The sequence below is a fragment of the Microplitis demolitor genome, chromosome 9 (assembly GCF_026212275.2).
Source record: "Microplitis demolitor isolate Queensland-Clemson2020A chromosome 9, iyMicDemo2.1a, whole genome shotgun sequence".
NCBI lineage: Eukaryota > Metazoa > Arthropoda > Insecta > Hymenoptera > Braconidae > Microplitis > Microplitis demolitor.
This window is the reverse complement of record NC_068553.1, coordinates 16,035,812-16,060,464: the sequence shown is the minus strand read 5'-3', so window position 1 is coordinate 16,060,464 and position 24,653 is coordinate 16,035,812. Positions and strand designations below refer to the sequence as shown.

Here is a 24,653-nt window from a genome sequence, read left to right as displayed (position 1 = left end):
AGCTGTATAATCCTATAATAACTCATTTTAACCAACACAATGAATGGTGTAATTTTAACGATTTGATGCACAGCTTGATGCATACGAAACACGAGCTGTTTTACCCATTTATTATCATTACTCATTACTATTCCCTTTGTTGGACAGTATTCTATCTGTTCGAGTACTAAATAGTTTATTTTATTTTTAAAATTTATAATGACGACGACGAGTTGTTATTTTTAAATAAAATGAATAAAATGTCTCTATTAACTTCTGTTTAAATTACGAATATATCATTTTTGAGAATTTATTGCTTATCATCCTTACATAAATTAATCATATATGATCATATGTGAAAATTGATCATTTGTAAAGCATATATGGATTATTTTATCCCATAAATCAGTCATATATAATTCATATATGAACCATATATGTCCGTATATGAAGCATATGTAGACCTATGTGTTCGATTCATTTTTTATATGATTCACATGTGAAACGTTAATGCTCCACATATTGATCATATATAGATCATATAAGACAATCTATGAATCATATATGAGTCATATGTGGCTGTATATGAAGCATATGTAGACCATATATGTTCGATTCATTTTTTTATAAGATTCACATGTGAAACGCTAATGCTCCATATATTGATCATATATAGATCATATATGACAGTCTATCAATCATATATGAGTCATATATGTCCGTATATGAAGCATATGTAGACCATATATGTTCGATTCATTTTTTTATATGATTCACATATAAAACGTTAATGCTCCATATATTGATCATGTATGACAATCTATGAATCACATATGAGTCATATATGTCCGTATATGAAGCCTATGTAGACCATGAATGTACAATTCATTTTTTTATAAGATTCACATGTGAAACGTTAATGTTCCACATATTGATCATATATAGATCATATAAGACAATCTATGAATCATATATGAGTCATATGTGGTTGTATATGAAGCATATGTAGACCATATATGTTCGATTCATTTTTTTATATGATTCACATATGAAACGTTAATGCTCCGCATATTGATCATATATAGATCATATATGACAATCTATAAATCATATATGTGGCATATGTGACATATATGAAGCATACTAGGCCGCATATGCTCGATTCATTTTTTTATATGATTCACATATGGAACGTTCATGATTCGTGTATTGATCATATATAGAGCATATATTCCTATATATAAAGGATACAAAGACCACATATTAATCATATATGTTCCATGTACGATTTATATGTGCTTCATATATTAATCATACATGGAGAATATATGCCCATATATGTAGCATATAAACATCACATATGAATCATATAAGTCTATATATCAATCATATATGTCTATATATAAAGCATATAAGGACTATATATGACGCATATATATGATCCGTAAACTAATCATATATATGTGTCATATATTCCCGTATATCTTAATATCTGTCCCTAGGTACATATATAATTCATATTTGCTTCCTATATGCCAATATATGCTTCATGTGATTAATATATGCTTCATATATGGTTAATGGATACTCCATATATGACTCATCCCTAATCGACAGACTTATAAGACAATATATGACATATATGTTCCATTTAATTCTTTTTAAAATAAGTAAAATTCCATGTCAAGACTTCAGTTCGCGCAATTATCAAAAACTAATTAAGGCTTTTTAAAAAAAAAAATCTGTATTTTTTATATCTTTTAAATTAAAATCCAACTCAATATCTTGATTAATCACATAGAACACATTTCTAAACAACCACATCGTATTTTAATTAAAAATTATATATTTACGTCATCAAATTAATAGTCTTGTAAAATTATTAAATTTTATCAGATTTCTGTGACAATTATCTTTGAAAATCAAGAAAAATTTTAACAGTCGTCTGATTCATACAATCGTTCAATTAAGTAATTACTTTTTTCTCACTCATATATATATATTTATATAATATAAAATACAATAGTCAGTCGCTAGACGACATAATTCGATAATTCAATCTTCTTCGGAAACGCGTGACCGCATAGTGTCCAAGGTCTAAGTAAGTGGTTGCAACCAAACCTGCCGACCTCGATCTACTTCTTAAATTATTGTAAAATTCAAAAACAAAATCAATAACAATACTAATGATAATTATTAATTATCACTTTTTATTGTCAAGAAATATCTAATAAACAATACCAACTATATATCATAATTAATATAAAGCAAAATAAATAAATAAGAATAAATGATAATATAAATCGAGATCAAAGAACTCTAAGATGGAAGAATGAAAAGAGCATCCCCTATTGAATAAAATGAATACAGCTGAATGTTGTGTTGTAAATGGTTTATTTCAGTGTCTAAATCACGTCCAATCCTGGTCCGTGATCCATGCGAATGGATCTATTATCTCAACAGCGTGACAAGGCTGTGGGCTGTGGGCAGTCTGCTAATACAGTTATAGGGACGGATGTGACGTAATTTGAGGTCACCCACGTAAATGCTGCGTGCTACATTATTGGGCAAGATAAAAAAATATTCATTTATATTAAACAAAAAATTTATATTTTTTATTTTTTTATCCCGTCCAATGACGCTAATTTTTTTTTTGGGATTGCGGTTTTTTGATTTTTACTCAGATGTAAAAATTAATTTTTTTAAGTAGTAAGTAATTTTATGTAAAGTAATTATTTGAAAATTATTTCCGTGGTAAGTATATATATATATATATATGTGTATATATATTATAATAAATGAGATCACTAAACTGGAGTAACCAATGTAGTCTTTCGCGAATGAGTCATTTTATGTTATTACCCCAAAACGCTGTAATTTGAATTACTGCCGTTTGATATGACAGCAGTACAATTAATTAGATAATATTTATTTTAAAATATGAAATTATTCATTTAAAATTATTAATTTCGTAAAAAAAGTCATTTTTCAAAATTATCAACAGTTTGATATTAAGGAGAACGGGGAAAAATGAAGACCTAGTATGGAAATGTTCGGAAAATGAAAACTAATTGTTTGAAAAAAAAAAAAAAAAAAAAAAATATATCAAAATTATTGTTGGAGAAATTTAGTAAAAGATGAGGTAAGTTGACCATTTCAAAATTTTGACGAAAAATTTTTTGTGGTTCTTTTTTTTATAATAGCGCATTTTACCCCATAGTAATTTATGAGAAAAAAAAAATTTTTTTATAACAATAAGTCATTGTCCCTTGTTCTGGAATATATACTGGTCACAAGAATTGAGTCGTTTGTTTAAGAAACCCCATAAGTCAAGAAAAAAAAATTTTGAGGAAACACAAAAAATATTTTTTTGGAAAAATTTGAGATTGAAATAATAAATAAATAATTGAAGAGAATAATGTTAGCGTCTGGAAAATATTCAAACAAGAAAAATTCAATTTTTTAAATGAAACTACTGAAAAAATTATTTGAAGTTGATTGACTTATGGGGTTTCTCAACCAAACGGGAGAAAAAGTTATAAAATTATTGTTTTTTTATTTTTTTCCACTTAAATAATTTATATGACTGATAAAATGAAGTATATAATATGTATATAAACTCTGAAACTCAGAAATTACAAAAAATAATAATTTAGGCATTTTAGCTTTTTTTTTTTTTTTTTTTCCCAAAAAAAGTGCGAATTTTAAATAAAAAAAAAAAAATTATTTCTATAAAACTAAAACTGCATGTTTGTTTGAAAAACCCCATAAGTCATTGACTTATGGGGTTTTTTGATAAAGTAAAATTTCTGACACCCCGTTAACTATTTTTTAAACGCTGGTTTGATGCATATTTATATTATTTCTTATGGGGGGACATCCAACGAACCCAAAAATGCAAAAAACGCAATTTCGAAAAAAACATGACTTACGGGGTTTCTCAAATAAATAAATTAATTGGGATATAAAAAAAAAATTCTAAATTTATGGTGATTTTCAACATGCTGTAACTCGGTGAAAAATGGCCATAAAGTAAAAATAAAAATAGAAAATTGTAGCCTCAAGTTTTTAGTTTTCAGATCTGAACTTCAATTTCGTTTATCATGCACGGTTCCGAAATAATTATAAGAAAATCGACAGAAAAAAAAATTCCAAAATTTTTGCTCGTCTTCCAAGCCTATGGGCAATAAATTTTTTTTGGCAATCTGACCTTATGACCTTCCCCCCCCCCCCCTAAAAAAAAATTTTCATGTTACGAGAATTGAAAATAAAAATTTTCTCAGAGCAAAAAAAAATTTCTTGCGCGAAAAAATTTCATTTGTTCTGCATATACATTGTTGATATTTGATTTCAATAGTAAATGAGAGCATCAGCAATAAAGTGATAAAAATTTCCCAGTGACAATTGATCTAGTTCGTGAAAATAAAAAATTTCTGTTGAAAAGCACACCTGATTTCCGCGCCTTTTACTACATACATATACATATACATATACATATATATACATATACATATTACATCGTATTGTAAGGGCGCGTCGTACTGTGATTACAACAATGTGGTGAACAGGCCCATAAATGTTGAATTAATTTACTCCCCCACCTTCACTCTCAGTATGTATCCGTTCAACGAGAACGACTTCTGTACTGGACAAGCTCTGTCAATTACTGGGTTATCTCTTCTACTTCTCGATCACTCTCGGTTACAACTACGTGTCAACTTGTTTTATTTTTCATCGTTATCGTAAACGTCAGTTGAATTAAATTTTAAATTTTAACCGCCATCTCAAAATAGTATCTGATATTTTTTACTGTCAATCAGGATGTCAAGTGTTGATTTATGATAAAAATAAAAATATATGAAATTGCAAATTTTTAAAAAATTTTTTGTTTTTTTTTTTTTTTAAATTAAATAAATAATAAGGATACAAAGTAAATTTAAAAATGATGGCTTGAGTGTTAAAAATTAATGGTGGAAATTAATGAGTGAAGGTGAAGGTGACAAATGTGCTCGGCTCGTGCGGTACTTTTTGTGCCGAGACTTTGTTATTGTTCAATATATATTTTTATTAATATTAATAATAAAATTGCGGTGACATAACAATAGTTTGTCATAGACTTTATTTATAATGGCACTTAAAATGAATCGAGAGTCTAATAAATGCTACCGTGGATTAGTTACTATTTTTTTTTGTTACGCAGGTAAAACAAAATTTATATATTTATATCTATATACATTTATTGTCATTGAATTTATTTTAGTGTCGTAAGATAAAATTTAAAAGATTTTTTTTGGAATATGATTGTATGAAAATAAATTTTAATGAAAATTTATAAAAAAATATTTTCAAAAATTCATTAGTAGTAAAGTAGCTTAATTATAAATTTGAAAAAAGTAGAATAGATCAATATAGACTTATGTAACTTGATTTTGATCTATAGAAATAAATTTGAATCTATATAGATCTATGCAGTTCAATATAAGTTTCCGTATTCGAGAAAAATAATTCCGAGTTTCCAAGATTCGATGAGATTAAATTTTTTCAAATTTGAATCACGCGCTTTAAAAAAATGGTTTAAGAAAGATTCCAAAAAAACTCGATGTGCAGAATGTAAATTTGAGACATATAACTTCAAGTTTATTTTTTGGAATTTTTGATAATTTTGAATTCATATATTTATTATATTTTTCCCTTTCATTATAAAAATTTTTGAACTTTTTCTGAACAAAGGAAAATGTAGCGAAAATACTTTTTGGGAATTTCATATAGTAAATTTTCAAATCGACGATATTTTTTACTATCGATATTCCAAAAATTCAAATTTGTCAAAAATTTAGAAGATTAATATATCTCACTTATTTGGAATCATTTTGTAAAAAATTTTTTTCATATGGGATAAAATATATATTTTTGAAATCTATATTTTTTTCATCAGGTCTTAGAATTTTTTAAAAATTCAAAATTTTAGCATCTTGATGATTTGCCTTATTTTCGCTAATGATCTACATAGATCACTATAGATCTCAATAAAAAAATAAATGGTTTGTCATAAAAATGATCTATAAAGAGCTAAACTATATTTTTTTTGGAAATATATAAAATAAAAGTTTGATAGAAATTTTTGACAATAATCTAAAATAAAAATATATGTTTATATACTGTAACAATATTATTTTTTTATTAATATATTTTCTCTAGCTCTGGGATACGGATTAATGTTAGATGAAGATAAAGATTCAAACAATTTCACAGCAGCTGTTGGTGATTACGTTGTATTTAATTGTCATCTAGATTTTCCTCACGAAATACCGATACCTTATATTTTACACTGGAATCGTGAAGTAAGTATTCGTTCATTTATATACATTTATATATATATATCACACATATATATTGAGATCGATACCAATAGGTTCAAAAAAAGTGTAGTTGATTTTTTGTAAATATCTCTGTAAATAATCCGTTTTGAAAAAAAAACATAAGAAATTTTTTTGTAGCTCTTTAAATTCTCTACAAAAAAGGTATCTTGTACATTTTTCAAAAACTTAATAGTTACTAAGATATTTTGAGTTTAAAACTTCCGTAATTATATTTTCAAAATTTAGAGTTCAAAAATATATGAAATACTTCTGTCTCCACGTGACCGTTAAATAAATATCAATTACTACTGTGTAAAAGGTATTATAAAGAATATATATGTATATTTCATAATATGACTATTTGTTCGGGTGCGTGGTTATTTTAAAAATATGAGCAATATTTTTGAAAAATTTGAAAAACGGTTAACGCTACGGAACAACCCTAAAACCTCAAACCTCACTATTTTCGAGCTCCCTGAGTTCGAAAACATTACTACTAGTAAAATTTGAGCTCTTTGAGCTCAAAAAACTGTTACATCAACAAAAGACACATTTTACTAAAACAAAAATAATTTTTGTACAATGATATCTTTGGAACGAATCAACCGAATCGAGCGGTTTTGGTGGCAATCGAAAGAGCTAACCAAGATCTAGAACTTGATGAATTTCTAGATAAATCGGACAAGTGGTATATGAGTTATACGAAAAAAATCTAAAAAAACAATTTTTGAAAATTTTTATTTTGAGTATAACTCGTAATCTACTCAACCGACCGACTTCAAAATCTATCACATTCTAACTCCTGGTTAGCTCTTTCGATTGCCACCAAAAACACTCGAATCGGTTGATTCGTTCCAAAGATACCGTACGACAAAAAAGTTTACATACACACACACACTCACATACACGCAAACATCTATAAAAAAATAATCAGAATAATTTCCTCGGACTTCAAAAGATCGAGATCTGATGAAAACTCGAATTTCGAAAATCGTACCAAAACCAATAACTTGTCTTTTTTTTTAAATTTAAAATTTTTATGGCGGGAAGTTTAAAAAGATAAAAATTTCACTATTACTGTAAGGTCTATTTGAAAATGTATTTGAATATAATAAAAAAATCTAACAATCATCAATTGTAAAAATAATTTGAATGCAGGAAACTACCTAGTAATTGACGATTAGTAGGCATTAAATTATTACCGGTATACGACATGCTATATTTTGTTTAATCAGCATATGCGGCAATGCAGACACATGCTACAGTACACGATCAAGTTAACATTGATGGTACAATAATGATATATATTAACTATTCAAATGGTGATTCTGATATTTTATTTATGCAAATAAAATTTAAACATCCGTAATTATTCAATAACTATACAGTCAATTAAAAAAAAAACTAAACAAATATAAAAATAAAAATGCACTGTTATTATTTATTATTTATTGAGTTTATTAAATTAAATTATTTAATAATTTACACGTTACTAGCCCATATATATATATATATATATATATATATATATGAGTTAATGGTGATGATAATCAACAAACGGACCGGATGAACCGAATCTTTCATGCCGCGGATGAGGACGAGCGAGGACTTTAACTCGCGATAATTGATGATGCGTCTAACGTTGCAGGGTCGAACTATATTTTCCTGGTACCAAGTTCCGGGTTATGAACAGGCAAATAGTGTGCTCTCTATTGCTGAGGATTATGCCGGTCGGATTCACTTATTGGAGGGTGATCGACCTGTTCATGAATATGGACAGGGAAGTATTAACTTGACCAACATCAGGGAAAGTGATCAAGGTTGGTACGAGTGCAAGGTCATATTCCCTGATAGATCACCTAGTTCACGTAATAATGGCACGTGGTTCTTTCTCAGTATTGAAGGTAAGATTTTTTTTTTTTTTCAATAAAATTTATAAAAGGAATTTATGTATTGATGAGATCATAATTTTAAACCCACATATTGATTTTATGAACAGATTTTGTAGATCTGATTAATGAAAAAAATTAGATCTGAATACCGTATTTAGATCTGATTAGATGAAGTTGTAATTTTTCGAATTTTAGATGTACATCAATATTAGTAGATTTTTTTAGATCTATTTCGATCTTTTATTTTTTTTTTTTTTTCAGTTTTTTCGGCTCTGAATATTTTTTTTAAATTTTACAGTCTGATGATTTTAATTTGTTTTTAGCTGTTATCTAAGATCTGTATAGATCTTAATAATGAGAACAGAAGAAGTAAATTATTTTTCTACGAAAAGTGTTAACTACTCTACTTACTTTGATTTTTCATTTTACTACTGCACTGAAAAAAAAAAATCGGTAGCAGCTACCGATTATTGTTCAGTAGCCGCTACCGATGATTATTGGCAGCCGCTACCGATTATTATTTCAGTATGTAGTCAACAGCTCACAGTTTTCCTATATACTAATTTAATTAGTAACAAATTTATAAAAAGTCATATTATAGACACTGAAAAAGTTCATTTTTCACCATAACTACCCTGAAAGTTTCCTGCCCTGCTCAACAAAAAAAAGTACTTTAGCGCATGTTCCATTTTTTTTGCAGAACAGAGACAAAAATGTAAACTTTCACGTTTACATCTGGTGAAAAATAGTAAACATACCACATTATCCAACAGAACGTCCCAATTCGTGTTTGAAATTACACACATGGGTTGGAATGTCCTACTTTACACCCTAAATGTGTTATATACTATTTTTCATATCATTCGTATTAAAAACTGGGAGTTTCAATACCTGTCAAAAGAAGCTAATTTCCGACCAATTAGGGAAGAAAATTATTAAACTAATTAAGCCATTGGTTTTTTACTCAAATTTGTATATTTAAAATATAGAATATTTTTGCCGCGCTATCGGTCAGAAATTAGCTAATGACTGACTTCAGACATTAAAATTCAGTATCAATTTAATTAATCATGAAAAACAATGCGTGGCAAAGGATAGAACACAATGTCCAACTTCAGATGATGTTGGGTAGTTAACTTTACCTTTGTCTAAAACCGTTTTGTTCTATCCCTTGTCACACAATGTACTATTTTTTTAGTGTACATTAATAATAAATTTTAAATTATGTATTAAATAAGTAAATGGTAAATAAATTACTAACTGGAAATAGGGCAGACTTATTAAAACGTTTAACTTAGGTTTGTCGCGGTCGGCGGATGGTGTTTCAGGTGAAAATTTATTGGCAATACCACCAGTTAATAAAACCGTTATGGAAGGAGAAACTGTTGAGTTTCAGTGTGTTACCAAAAATTCAAACATGATTATAACATGGTTACGAGATAACATTGAGATTCCGGAAGTTGAGGTAAAATCGTATATTTTACTCCCCTTTTATTTCAAAATTCAAGTTCTAGAGTAGAAAAAACGCTATTACTAATTTAAAAAAAAAAATTCAGGATCTCAGAGATCGTGCTTCTGTTGATGACAACGGAACACTGATCATTAGACCATCAGCGATTGGTGATTTGGGCGAATATACCTGTGTCGTAACTGATAATGTCGGAGACCAACAATCGGCATCCGCTTTTCTCAACGTTCAATGTAAAGAATCAAATCAAATTATTTATCTAAAATTAGTTAATTAATTTTTAAAAATTTATCATCATATTTCAGATAAAGCGAAAGTTATTTATGCTCCAAGAGAAGTATTTTTACCATATGGAAAACCAGCACTTTTAGATTGTCATTTTCGGGCGAATCCGCCATTGACTAATTTACGATGGGAGAAAGATGGATTTTTGTTTGATCCTTATAATGTTCCAGGTGTTTTTTACAGAAGAAACGGATCCTTGTACTTTAGCAAAGTCGACGAAACGCATTCCGGAAGTTACAGCTGTACTCCTTACAATGAACTTGGAACCGAAGGTCCCAGTCCTTCAATTTCAGTGGTAAGTTTTTGATAAAAATCCATGTCCTAGACTACAGTTAATTTTTCTTCCCCTTTTTGGCTGGCGCCCCTATTGGGCCACGTGCTATTTAATTGATAGTTTTATTATATCCCACAATTAATTTGACCTTCCTGCCGTCATGAAGTTTATAGTGTCTCATTTGCACCCTAGCGACTATCTATAGGTTAAGTTGTATTTGTCGGGAAATCCCTCAAGGTAACGGCAAAGAAGGTTAATTATACAGTAAAATGTATGACAATCGGTTAATTGCAAGCCTATATTGTTAGAATTTTTAGTGATTAGACATTAATAAGTCCTAAATAAAAAATATACTGGTAGATCTGGGTTTATTTCGAAATTAGGGTATTTTGTCGTAAAATGCAGCAAATTTGCTGAAAAATGGAACATAATTAATTGGCTTAAGTTCAGAGAGAGTTCATCAAAATTTCAGCTCCTCTGCATAGACAAGTAGACTAACTGTCTAAGCAAATGGAATTCAAATCTACACTGAAAAAAACAATCGGTAGCAGCTACCGGTTGGCAATCGGTAGCTACTACTGAATAATTAGTAGGCGTTACCAAAATAATTGGTAGCTGTTACCGAAAATTAATCGGTAGTGGCTACCGAAAAATAATTGGTAGTGGCTACCAAAAAATAATTGGTAGTGGCTACTGAAAAATAATCGGTAGCTGCTACTGATTATTTTTCGGTAGCAGCTACTGATTATTTTTTTCAATGTATATGATTAACAAAATGTTATTTAAATTTGATTTTAGGTTGTGCAGAGACCGCCAATATTTACAGTGACTCCACAACGTTTGTATATGAGAAAACTTGGCGAAAGTTTGGAAATACCTTGCGATGCTCGAGATGGTGATCAGTCCCAACCACCCACAATCGTCTGGTTTAAAGTATGTTTTCCGTTCAATATAAATTTTTCCGTAATTTAAAATAAAAGAAAAAAAAATGGTAGTGTTAGACACTTGGTCTTCTATTTGTGCTTTGTAGCATAAAATTTAGTTATCTATTATAGATAATTCATTCTAGTCGCTTTCTATCTCAGACTCTGTTGTATTATAAATAAAATAAATAATTGCCACGATCATAAGGTGCATTATTTAAATAAGTATAGCTTTTACTGAGTTTAAGTAAGTGGGTAACTAACATTAAAGGGTTAATAAATAAATGAATAAATAAATTGGGGGAAAGTACTAACACAACCTTCGGTCAGAAGGACGGCACACCACTCTCGCAGGATCGAGCTATTCTCAATGGTGGAAATTTGACGATCGAAAGGATTCAAGAACAAGATCGTGGACTTTATCAGTGCGCTGCTAGCAATGAAGCAGCTACTGTCGTCGCAGATGCTGAACTAATGGTTTTAAATGTACCACCACGTGCTCCTTACAATCTTAATGCTAATACAAGTAAAGATTCGGTCACGCTCACTTGGGTTCCAGGATATGTCAGACCGAAAATGGAATACGCTGTCTGGTAAGTCGTTTTTTATTTATATTTCCTCTCAATTTCACTAGACGGAGAGAAAATTATGGTAACCATACCTAGTACGTTTATGAAATATCCCATACCATGGTAATAATTACTTGGCATTATGGGATATAATCCATGTTTTCTGGAAAAGTTTTCATAACTGTTTGAACAATTTCTAAAATTATGGAAAAAGTTCCTATATCGTATAGTTATTGAATTCCGGTAATGGTTACCATACTCATGGGAATAGTTTCCATAAACGAATAGAAATACATCCTATAATCACATTGTAACAGTTTCCGACGGTACATATGGGAATATACCCTATATATTATTAATTTTTGCTGCGACAAAATTTAAAAAACATCAGAGGTCTTTTATATTCTCTATGAAGTTCAAATTTTTCTGAATGAGTACATGAGCGGGTGCAAAAGCGGAAATACTTTTTACTTGATTATTAAGTCATATTATTTTTGAAAAATATATTATTAATATGTGTAGGTATAGACCTACTGATACTACTGAGTGGAAGACAATGAAAATTCCGTCGAAGAAAATAACTGAAGCGACAATTCTTAACCTCACACCAGGACGTGAATATGAATTCATGGTACTCAGTCAAGATAAACACGGTGACGGCATGTTCAGCAAATCTATTAGAGTATTAACACAAACCAAATCCGGTAATGTTCTTATTATTAATACCATTCAAAAATTAATTATAGTCGTCTGCAAAAAAATGGGCTTTTCCCCCACTACTTGGCTATGATGAAGTCCATGACTTTGCACTTAATCTTAGAAAAGTAGAAAAATGGTGGGAGAAAAGCTCATTCTTTTGCAGACTTAACTAAATTTATATAACAAATATATTTCATTGACATATCATATATTTATTGACAGGAGTCTCATTGAATCGTAATTTAGCATCCGAATTTAAAAGCACCCAAGGTAAAGTTATTTAAATAAAAATTTTAATTAATAACATACTGTTGATGTTCTACATATATATATATTTTTTTTTATTTATTTCTAAAGAGGAAGGCTTAGAACCTCCAAAAAATCTAAAAGTTCAAGTAACTGCAGAAGGATATTTAGTTACCTGGGACCCACCATTGAATGCTGATATAAAACTTTATGTCGTAAGATGGTTTCGGGGTACAACTGATGAACATTTGCACGGTAGAGCTGAGACTACAGACACATTTTATTTAAGTATGAAATAAATATGCAAAATTTTCTCAGTAAGAGAATGTACTTCGGGTTTTTTCGGTTTTTAATCCCATTCTGTGCTTTATGTACACTCAAATTCCATTAACTCGGACAGTTAGTTAAAGAGCAGAAATTTCGACTTATCAAATACCCCTTCTCTTTTAAAAAGTAAACTACACGCATGCGCTGTTATATCTACATGAATGATATATATAAATATACACAAACACATACATATGTATAGTCGTCTCATAATAAGGTTAGGATTTTGTCCGACTGCAATTATTTCTCCTCTACAATATTTGGATTTGCGCATGCGCATAGTATAATAAAGGAAGAAAGAATAATGGTGGAGAAAAGTCCAAAAATTTTTCTGGGCCGACTATAGCATTGGATAATTGACAGCGTAGCTCGTAGTAGGGATCAAGATTGAGAGGAAGTTCCGAATTAATGGAATCCGACTGTACCAAACATTCTCCCACTTTCTTTGCGTATGCGCACTAACGATAACTAGAAATAATTGATAGTGGGGGTGATTTCCGAAGTTCATTCTCTGTCTGGGACAAGTTCATGACTAATGTCGAAAATAATCTCAAAAAATTTGAAATAATAACAATTTTTGCAGTTAAAAGCTTAGAAGAAGAAAGCAGTTACATTTTCGAAGTATCGGCAATGTCTAGTTCTGATGATGTATCAACCAGTGAACAATTTACATTAGAAGTTCCAGCTTATCGAAGAAATCGTGCTATTTCTATGGGAATCGTAGCGGGAATTGGATTTTTAGCCGCTGCACTTGCTGCAATTTGGTGGTCACGAAAACGATTTTGTCAACCGACAATAAATAAATAAATAAAATAATTATTATAAGCAAATTAAAAGAAAATTTTCTAATGTACTAATTTATAGAAATAAAATTAAATAAATTGTGTCTATATTATAGGATATTCTTATGGTATAGAATTGTATGTTACATTTTTGGAAAAATCTGCCGGACAAATTTTAAGTCCTCTTGTATGTGTTCGTTATTATTTTTTAAATACTACAATTAATAGCATCATTATAATATTATATATTTTCATTATTATTACGTATTTTTATGCATTATTTTGTCCAAAATTTTCTGAAACATTATTTAAAATAAAAATAATATTTCTTTTATGATTATCGTATTTTTGTAAAAGCATGCAAGCATTTTTTTTTAATTAGTAGTATTAATAGTGTATTTGATTCGTATAATTTGAAATTTTTCAAATAATTCGAAGCTTTTCTAATCTTTTCGTATTATTCGAATCTTTTCGAATTATATGTAATTGCAAATAATTCAAAACTTCGTATAATTCAAAATTTTTTGAATAGTTCGAAGCTATTTGAATCTTCTCGTATTATTTGAATCTTTTCGAATTATATGTAACTGCGAATAATTCAAAACTTCGTATAATTCAAAATTTTTCGAATAGTTCGAAGCTATTCAAATCTTCTCGTATTATTTGAATCTTTTCGAATTATATGTAATTGCAAATAATTCAAAACTTCGTATAATTCAAAATTTTTCGAATAGTTCGAAGTTATTCGAATCTTCTCGTATTATTTGAATCTTTTCGAATTATATGTGATAGCAAATAATTCAAAACTTCGTATAATTTAAAATGTTTTGAATAGTTCGAAGTTATTCGAATCTTCTCGTATTATTCGAATTGATCGTCAATTTTATAATTATTAAAAAATTTTTGAATTAAAAAAATTCAAATGCAGACTTTAGTTGTTTTACTAGAAATCATACTCAAGTTTGTTAATGAAAAAAAATATATTTATTGGAATTACTATATCAGAAAGTCGCGTTAAATTTGGACATAGCAAAATAAAATAAATGAAAAAGAAGTTTGTCAAGTAGATAAAAAATTTATCGAGTTGTAGTAAGTAACTTCCAAGTAATCAGTAATTCCGTTTGGTTTTCATTTAAAGTGGGGGCCTATTCAACGACAACAATAACAACAACAACGACAACAACAACTTGAACAGTAACGACACAATATTAGGTTAGTTTTTCTATCGTTCTAGTTTCATTCGTGGTACGGCAATGGGAACTGCATTTCCCGTAGACATGCCAATCACGTTCCAGATTGTCGCGACTAAGTCGCCACACACTGTCTCATGACATTTTTTTTCTATTTTATATTTTTTGCCGGTAAATTTCGCTTTGACAATTTATTCGCTGGCTCCATTTCTTCCGTACGGCTACCTTTCTTCAGAAGAAAATAACCATCAAGAATATGTACTATATATATAAATATACATATATTAGACTGATTCATTTTAATGACAAGATCTTGAAATCGATCAGAACACTACTTTTTTTAAGAGCTTGACATTAAAATATATATAACTAAAAAACAATGCAGAATTTTGAAAAACTTTATCAGAGGTAATTTGTCAGGAATAAAATTGTCTACAAAAAAGTCTTTATGACATTTTGTGATAAGTCTGATAGTTTCGCCGGAAAAGTAAAAAGATCTCGAAATTTACTCGAAATTTGACTTTAAGCTCCAATAACTTTTCTACAGAAGATTTTATCAAAAAATTACAAGAGACTTTTTTTGTAGAGCTTTTAATTCCCTACGAAATCATATCCTGAGCTTATCTGTACAATGAACCATTGGTATAAAATTCCAAACTTAATTTTTTTTCCCATGTTATTTAGATGGGAAATAAAAAATTGCGATAAGCGGCCTCTAAATATTAATATTAAGAGCTCATCTTTTGACGGGTATTTTGTTTCGCTTACTGACAATTATCAAATAGAGGGTTTCGAGAATAAAGTAGATTTTTTGAATCAGTCTAATATTTATAAACATTTATATTTATGTTATAATAGAAAGGGTAAGAAACTTATCTGTATGCTGAAGGTGACAATGGATCAGGTCGCGTGCCAAATAGTTGTTATTAAGATTCATGCCAACTTACTGACTGGACGATACTTTCCCAACGTAAAAGAAAGTTCGTGTCACGCCTTTAACCCGATATTTAATTCCAATTAATTATTATACAATATTTTATAAAATTAATTTTTAATAAACATATTTTTTACAAATTGTCAATTTTTTTATTACAGATTTATGTAACAAATATTTTTTTGTTATTTTGATTGGACAATATTTATATAAATAGTTTAATTTTTACAATAATTTAGTGCTAATTCTTAAAAATTAATTATAATAAAAAATTACAAAATTTTTTTTAATGGAAAAAAAATTTTGATTTTTTTTTTGTTAATAATTAAAGTCTAATTGTTATGATTATAACTTATTAAGGAATTTTGATTTTATACAATTCAATTTTTAATATATATATATATATATATATATATATATATATATATATATATATATATATATATATATATATATATATATATATATATATATATATATATATATATATATATATATATATATATATATATATATATATATATATTATTTAAGGCACGAAAAAGGGGGGGGGCGATTAAAGCTTGAGTCCAAAGTTTATATGAGAGAAAAATTTATAATTATAAATGTCTCACATTTGAATAAATTATTATAAATATATATATAATTATATAAATAAATAAACTTATTATAAATTACTTATAACTAATTACGTAATATAAAAAAAAAAAATTATCTTTGTAATTATGCAGAAGTACAATTTTTGAGAAAAAAATAAATTTGATCTACGGAGATCTAAATCCTGTATTCTAAGATACGGATTTTTTTTTTTATTAGATCTATGGAAATTCGTAGAGATCCACGTGGATCAAAATAAAAAAAGGCAAATTATCAAACTGTAAAAAAATATTCCGAGGCCTGATAAAAAAAATTTTTAGGATCTAAAGATCTACTGGAGTTTAAGTAGATCTAAAAAGATCTATACTAATGTAGATCTAAAATTAAAAAAAAAAACAAATTAACGTCAATTTAATCAGATCTCGTAGATTTTTAGTCTAAGAACAAATATTTTTTTTTAATTAATAATTAATTATTAATCAATGGAATAATGAACCGACTTAATAACTACAGGGTCAAAATTATTCTTCAATAAATCGTCTTTGTACTAGTACACAATTAAACTCATTTAAATGAGATAGAGTGTAGGGATGATTCAACGCGAGTGATTTAACTACAGCGCGTCGCGCTTTAAGTATACAAAAAATTTTTCTATTTTTAACAGCAAAAAATAAATGATTCCGTACTTGTGCATAATTACCATAACTTTATTCTACTTAAAAAAAAAAAAAAAAAAAAAAAAAAAAAAAAAAAAAAAAAATCTGAGTTTTTTGAACAGACAAAATTTCAAATACGGCACAAAATAATAAAACTTAAAAATAAAGTATATAAATATATATATTTTTTAAACTATGTTTGGTAACTCGTATACGTAAGACTAGTGTTAATAAATTATTTACGTAATAAAATAAAAATAACAATCGAATAAATAATAATTCATAATAAATAAAACGTTATACTGACACTGGCACATCCAATAAAATTAATTGCAATAAAGCCTCTAAGCACTTCAAACAATATCATAAAAACGATTAAGTTCAATTAATCATCAAATCATCATCATCATCATCATAAGTACTGTCGCTATTATCTTGATCAATTGTTGAAGAATCGAATGGTATTGGTGGTGCAGTCAATGCACTGAAGCCGCTCTCCACAAGACTGAGCAAACTGTCATGTTCGACTCGTTTCTCCTTAGCAGCTTTCACCTCATGATTGTCAGTATTCGGTGGTAATGTCGTTGGCGCAACCCTCGTATTGTCATTAACAAACTGTTCAAATTTCGATATAGATCGACTTGTTGTCGTTGTCATCCTTTTTTTCATTGTACTCTCTACAATATTATCATTATTATCATCAACAGGTAAGCTGTGCTTCATAACGGTTGGTTTGTATGTCTTCACTTTCGAGTGGCCTTGAATTATAAGATACATCGGCTTGTGAATTGTTGTTACTACCGGTTGTTGTTTGTCATCCAATGAAACTGAATCGCTTGTGTATTCACTAGTTGAAGTGATAATCGGTGATTCCGTTGTTGAGGTTAACCATTCGGTTGTTGATTTTGGAATTTCAATTTTACTTGGGATTTTATTGTATTGACTATTCAAAATTGACGCCAATGGTGATTTACCCGGTGGTTTTTTAATATCCGTATTAAACATTGATCCGGGGTTCGCCGAATTGGGCGCCTGCATTAGAACACTCGGTAATTTTTGTAAAGACATCTGAGGCATGTCCTGATTAGCGATACTTTGGAGAGGCATAGAAATTTCAGAAAGTCCTGGTCGACGTGGGAATGCCTTAGGGGGAATTTTGGGTGGGCGCCAGGGTATTCGAGTTGTCTGGATGGGAGTTGAGGTTGTTGGGGTCGTGGTCGGTAATGTTGGTGTTGTAAAGGAAACTGTACTCGTTTCTACATTTGTTTTTTCGGTATTATTGGGTTTGTAATTTGTGGGCATTACGACTGTTACTGTAACTCTACTTTGGTCGTCATTTGATGAGGAAGAAGTATTCGCCATGACAACGTGAGCTGGTGTTACAGTTTTGTTATCGAAAAGTAAATTTGAATCATCTGTCGGTACTATTTCTTTTTTACCGACGACAACCTGCTCATTTTTTTGGCTATCATCGACAATAATGTTCGCGTTTTGCCCTACGATGACTTGATGGTTTGAAGATGCTGATGCATGGTGATCATAATGATCATCAAACTTTTCGTTGCTCATCCAAGTGTTTATTGATGATGATGATGAATCTAAATTCGCTGTCCAAGGGTCTATGGTTTGACTCGATTGATAAATCAAATTGGATTTATCGAAAGCTATGGAAGTCGACAGAGGATTTTTCTGAGGGATTCGTAAATGTCCTGGTCTGAAAGCGACAGTGACTTGGTCATTTAGCGAACCGAATTGCTGGTTTATTTTAGACTTATGTGTAATTGGCGGTGGCATCATCATCGTATACGGCTTAGGCTTATCAGTATAATAAGGGCTTGGATAATAACTCGCTGGGAGTGATTGCATTCGATTTTGACTACGGAAGTCTATTGAATTGCCGTTTAGGTTTGGGCGAAATTTAGTTGCTCGGACTAATTTTGGTGGTTCTGCACCTGTGCTACCCGTAAAATCATTGCGATAATTGTCCTGAGACTCTTGAATTCTTGTTAATTTTTGACTGTCACCAAATTTCATGTAGTGATCAGGTATTTTTGGACTTGTCTTTTTAGCTGTTACTCCCAAAATTAGAATGTCGCGTTTGGAAGAAGCCTCTGTACTGGATTGGGTGTCTAGCCAGTATTGAACACGATCCAAAACTGGAGGAACGTAATCGAATGTTGGATCATTTTTCAAAGGATCTCCACGACCTAATGGTGTCCATTCGTCATAATCCATCCGGGGTGAAAATATTCTTGTTTTATTGGTGTCATTTGAATCTAAAATTAAAAAATCCTAAAAATTATAATGCAATAATTTTAACAATAATTTTAATTTTGATTGGAAAAAATAATTTAGATCTATAAAGATCTACGCAGATCTTTAGAGTTCATAAAGCTTATTATTAAACTATAGGCATTAAAATTGTTCGATTGTTCGAGAAAAACAATTCTAAGACAGATAATATTAATGATAACAATAAAAATAGACATTATTTAATGACTAAATGAATAAAATAGCCTCGACACAATTTGTACAACAATTGTAATGTCTCTCCATACTCTGTTAACACTAGAATGATGATGTGACTAGCAATAATGATTGTATAAACAACGTGACATATTCATTGACTTTGGTAGATGCTTGATATCCGACGTGTAGACATTTAGTAACAGTCTGGGAACGTGTGACGAACGCCAGGTCTCTTAGCACCAAGTGGAGTGTGACCTACTGACCCGACGAGGATGTACGAACGCGTGTATCTACTTCTCAAGTTAACGACACATCAAATCACGCTTGTTTTCCATTTTCATTTTCCTCAAGATTTAAACATTTCTTTTTTCTTCTTTTTCTCTCTTCTATTCAACTTATTATCAATCATATCAATAATATTTTTTTATTATTAAAAAAACTTACTCATTTTAACGTCAAATGGCTGCGAATAACTTCGACAAATAGTCCAGCATAATAAAATTGTTAGACATCTTGACTGATACATCCTTCTACAATATCTGTAATAATAAAAAATTATTTAAATAATTTATAAATTTAATTGAAATAAAAATTATCGAAAATTGCCAATAAATAAATTTCTAAAAATTTAATTAAAAATAATAATTTTTAATAAAAAAAAAAAATAAATATAAATTTTTGTTAATTAAAAATTATATAAATATATATTTTAATTATCGATTATGACCTTGCAAGCTATACTTTCACGATCTTGAAAAGAACAAGTTTTACTACACTACACTAAACTACACTACACTACACTAGAAGTCATCATATACTGAAGTGCGAGCGCGAAATCGCATTGACTACCTAAGCAGCAACTACGAGAAAGTCTTTGGACATTAATTTACCACCAAGTCGCACGGTTTCACTTCAAGCCCCGTGATTATGACTTGTTAACTTCATTAGACACTAAGTCTATCGATTAATTTACCATTATATTTTTATCATTGATACCCATAAAAAAAAGTCGCTCCAAAAATGTTCATGACAGCAAACTTCTGAAATTGGGACAATTTTGAGCTTTGAGCTGAACGTTTTTGGAACTTTGAAAAAATTAGAAAGTCAACAATTTTCAACTGGTGAAGACTTTTTCTGCGCGCTTTTTTTTTTGAGCAAAAATAAATTTGACAATTTTTTGAGTTTGACGGAAATTAAAAAAAAAGTAATTATGAAAATTTACATCAATTTTTTTTTATTAAAAAATTTCAAAAAAAAATATAAACTCACGAAAAAGTCTACACTAATTTAAAATTCCAAAAATGTTCAAGTCAAAGTTTAAAATTGTCTCAATTTTGGAAGTGTACTGTCAGGAACGTTTTTGGAACGATTTTTTTATACGGGTATACATGGGTATGTTTTACAGTTTTTAATAAAAAGAATAATTAATTATCAAAATTCAAATTTCTGTCATCATTATAAATTTGACTATGATCATAGTAATTTTTCCATGTGTTTATTTCAATTTCAAATCTAGATTATTTTTTGCATTAAACAGTTCTGTTTATTTCATTATTGAGATCTATAAAGATCTTTATTCCAAAAAATCAAATAATTAAACTCCAAAAATAAAAATTCCGTCTTTCAGACAAATCTCGATAAAAAAAATTAAGATCTATCTGGATCTAAGTAAATCTCAGATCTGAATCCTATTTACGTCAAGCAGATCTATCTATTTGATTCATTACTTAGATCCATAAAGATCTATATAGATCTTTATCCCAAAGAAATCAAACTATTGCTTCAAAGAATCAAATTTCGACTTTGAGACAAATTTCGATAAAAAAAATTAAGATCTATCTGGATCTAAGTAGATCTCAGATCTGAATCCTATTTACGTCAAGCAGATCTATCTATTTGATTCATTACTTAGATCCATAAAGATCTATATAGATCTTTATCCCAAAGAAATCAAATTATTGCTCCAAAGATCCAAATTTCGACTTTTAGACAAATTTCAATAAAAAAAATTAAGATCTGTATAGATCTACGTAAATTTCAGATCTATTTTTTTTTATGTTTAGCAAATCTATCTAATTCATTATTTATATCCATATAGATCTATATAGATCTTGATCTCAAGTAAACCAAATTATTAAACTCCAAAGATCAAAATTTCGACTTTGCAATGATTTCAAAGCCTTACAAAAAAAAAATTGAAAAATATAGATCAATTTGAATCCTCATAAATCTAAAATAAAAAATATATATCTACTTTTATCTAATTTCGTTAAGTCCCACTAAATTTGAATTATTTTTACCGGTATTAAAATTTCCCATTTTAAAAAATTACAACTTTCAAAAACTGAAAATTTAAATTGATTATTCCAACGATTGAAAGTAGCAAATTACTAAAACAAAAAAATTTAATAATACAAATGAATTAGAATAATTATACGATATAATGGATATTAAATTAGCTTACAATACGCATATGATACCGCGCACGTGGTAACGGTAGACGACGCTGCGGGCGTTGATCTTCTCTTTTAAAACGCGTTCTCAGCCCCTTCAGTTTCAGTCTCACATCCATAAATATTTATATATACATATATAAAGAGAAAGAAAGAAAAATTATCCATTCAATTATTTTACATGCCCTTGGACTTGAGGCTTGAGGCCCGCGGAAAATCAAGATCGACGAGCTATATGATCAAGTAATTGGCACGACTTGCGCTCAAGCCGACTGTTCCCACACTCAAAAATCATGGACCACTTTCACTAAATATTTAAACGTGTGTGCGTCCCATTGAGTAATGAGAAATGTCTCGTAATTTTTTTTTTTTTTCAATTTAAGGAAGTAAATGTTTATTTATTTATTTTTTTTTTAAATCCTTAATTCGTTTTCTCAACTTTTTTTTTGGTAATATTTTTAATTTATGTATTCAATATCCCGGAAACTCATCGTTGTGCCCATTAGCGATACAGGTGGGCTGAGAAAAAAAAAAAAAAAAGTAAATTGCAGAGATACAAGTGAATTGTAAGTCATATATTATAATAAAATGTATAATGGGAATATTGTTATAGATATAGCGTAGCGTTTATGCGAAAAAAAAAAGTATGGAAAGTAAAAAAAAATTTATAAGAAAATAATTATTGGGTGCACTTGGGATGTGAGTTCCGAGCACGAGCCTGAAAGTATCTCTGATCCAAGATCCAACATAAGAAGAGATAAAAGATCCAATCCGTTCTTGTTCTTGGAGACTACACGAGACAGCGTGGCCCCATACTGGATGGTTTCGTCTCATGCTCTCATATCTAACTCTCACGACAACCATACATTTCTATTTGTACGCTCACATGCTCAATTTTTATATATTTTATTTAAATTAATTCTCATTTATAATTCCTATTTAAATTTTTTTATTCATTAGATTTTTTGCAATAAAAAAATTAAGAGAAAAAAAAAAATTTACGATAAATTGATGTCCGAAATTCATGACCTATATATTAGCTAAAAACCATTACGTATGCAAGACGAACCACCTGTACGCCCTCTTACCTGCTATGGAATTCCATAGGAGAATCTTTATATAAAAAAAAAAAAAAAAAAAAAAAAATGGACGTTACAGTTGTGTTACGCGTGATAAGAATTCCAGTTACCGTGTGTGTAATTGTCTTCGATTTATTGCACTTTTTTAAATGGCAAGAATTTGTTCCATTAAAATTTAAATAAATTTCTAATAAATTTTTTTTTTTATTTTTAACAATATTAAAAAATTTCTTGGTATTATTTTCTGATATATATATATATATATATATATATATATATATATATATATATATATATATATATATTGATACAGAGAAAATTTTTTGATAAAATTTACCCTAACATTTGAAATAAAACCGAGCAAAAAAAAAATTTTGTACGGAAAGAGTAAAAACTGATTGATAATAAATAAAAATTAGTAATTAATAAATATGAAAATAATTAATAATTACCGGATTGTTTTTTGATCGAATATAAATTCAAAAATATTTATTTCTTGGCTCAAAAATTCTTATGATACTGAAGTTAGCCATGAGTGTGAATGTAGCAGACAGACAAATTAAAAAGTATTAATAAACAGGGTAAATAATTAATAAAATAAAATTTTTAAAAAATGCGTATTTGAAAAATTGAAAAGTTAATAAGTGCATTTTTTGTAAATATTACTTTTTTAATTATTTACTCTATAAATTTATAATTATAAATTTATCTGATGTCTGTTAAATTCACACTCATAAGTTAGCCGACGTCTGACGTTTAGAATTTTTTTAAATCGATAAATTATAAAAAAAAAAATATTTTAAAAAATTGCACTTGTAGTTTTTTTAAATTTCTACATGTGCATTTTTTTAGAATTTTTTTTTTTGCAAATGATTTGTTGAAAAAAAAAAATCCAAAAATTAATTGTCCGCTAAATTGATCTAAAAATTTTCACTCTCCTCAATAAATTTTTTACATGAGAAATTAAAAAAAAAAAAAATTCTTGACACAAGCACAAATTTTTGCGCCAAAAAATCCTTTTTAAATAAAAATTATATATGACAGAAAATTTGTTATAATTATTAATAAAAAAATATATATATAAATATGTAAACTTACCTGATAAATATTCCTGTAGCTTGTAATAAAACAATAAACAACAATAAATAAAAAACTTTAATTCTCAAGTGAAATTTCAAGTGAAGTCATGTTGACTCATTGAAGTAAGAGTAGTATTAGGTCAATGGGTTTAAAGATGAGTGATTTATTATTGCAAATAAAATAACGTAATAAAATAAATAAACGAATTATATGAATAAAAAACGTAACCGAAACGAATGCCAATTGCTGACGATTAACGACGCGGTTTACGATATCGTTATTATTTTATTGTATATATGTATATATATATATTTATCGGCAAATATAAGCTCTGCTGTATGTTGCTCAAAGCGCAGAGATGAACTGAACTAACTGAATATACGACTAACTGC

The 24,653-nt window shown here is 28.7% G+C and overlaps 2 protein-coding genes across 5 annotated transcripts; one reads left to right on the top strand and one right to left on the bottom strand.

Annotated features, from left to right (window-relative positions):
• The first annotated feature begins 4,645 nt into the window (after window positions 1-4,645).
• Window positions 4,646-13,995, top strand: LOC103573630 (protein borderless). Of its 3 annotated transcripts, none has more exons than XM_008552791.2 (12): window positions 4,646-5,179; window positions 6,178-6,320; window positions 7,987-8,242; window positions 9,559-9,695; window positions 9,787-9,931; window positions 10,004-10,278; window positions 11,056-11,190; window positions 11,511-11,773; window positions 12,272-12,453; window positions 12,671-12,718; window positions 12,806-12,982; window positions 13,605-13,995. In XM_008552791.2, exons 1-12 carry the CDS (start codon window positions 5,107-5,109, stop codon window positions 13,826-13,828), a joined length of 2,058 nt encoding a protein of 685 aa, XP_008551013.1. In that variant the 5' UTR covers window positions 4,646-5,106; the 3' UTR covers window positions 13,829-13,995. The 3 variants fall into 3 exon arrangements, with proteins under 3 accessions (XP_008551013.1, XP_008551012.1, XP_008551011.1); XM_008552790.2 differs by having other exon boundaries at window positions 9,529-9,695; window positions 11,514-11,773; XM_008552789.2 differs by having other exon boundaries at window positions 9,529-9,695.
• Window positions 13,996-17,309: 3,314 nt separating this feature from the next.
• LOC103573628 (uncharacterized) lies at window positions 17,310-24,653 on the bottom strand. Of its 2 annotated transcripts, none has more exons than XM_008552787.2 (3): window positions 24,280-24,653; window positions 20,094-20,188; window positions 17,310-19,456 (listed from the first exon to the last, which is right to left on the bottom strand). In XM_008552787.2, exons 2-3 carry the CDS (start codon window positions 20,173-20,175, stop codon window positions 17,562-17,564), a joined length of 1,977 nt encoding a protein of 658 aa, XP_008551009.1. In that variant the 5' UTR covers window positions 20,176-20,188; window positions 24,280-24,653; the 3' UTR covers window positions 17,310-17,561. The 2 variants fall into 2 exon arrangements, with proteins under 2 accessions (XP_008551009.1, XP_008551010.1); XM_008552788.2 differs by lacking the exon at window positions 24,280-24,653 and adding an exon at window positions 20,377-20,466.

Excerpts from the sequence above, each read along its gene's own strand:
- LOC103573630 (XM_008552789.2), top strand. The coding sequence starts at position 5,107 with ATGGCACTTAAAATGAATCGAGAGTCTAATAAATGCTACCGTGGATTA. Across the intron at positions 5,180-6,177 it reads TATTTTTTTTTGTTACGCAG|CTCTGGGATACGGATTAATG; the intron begins GTAAAACAAAAT and ends TATTTTCTCTAG. Across the intron at positions 12,983-13,604 it reads TACAGACACATTTTATTTAA|TTAAAAGCTTAGAAGAAGAA; the intron begins GTATGAAATAAA and ends CAATTTTTGCAG.
- LOC103573628 (XM_008552787.2), bottom strand. The coding sequence starts at position 20,175 with ATGTATCAGTCAAGATGTCTAACAATTTTATTATGCTGGACTATTTGT. Across the intron at positions 19,457-20,093 it reads GCCATTTGACGTTAAAATGA|ATTCAAATGACACCAATAAA; the intron begins GTAAGTTTTTTT and ends TTTTAATTTTAG.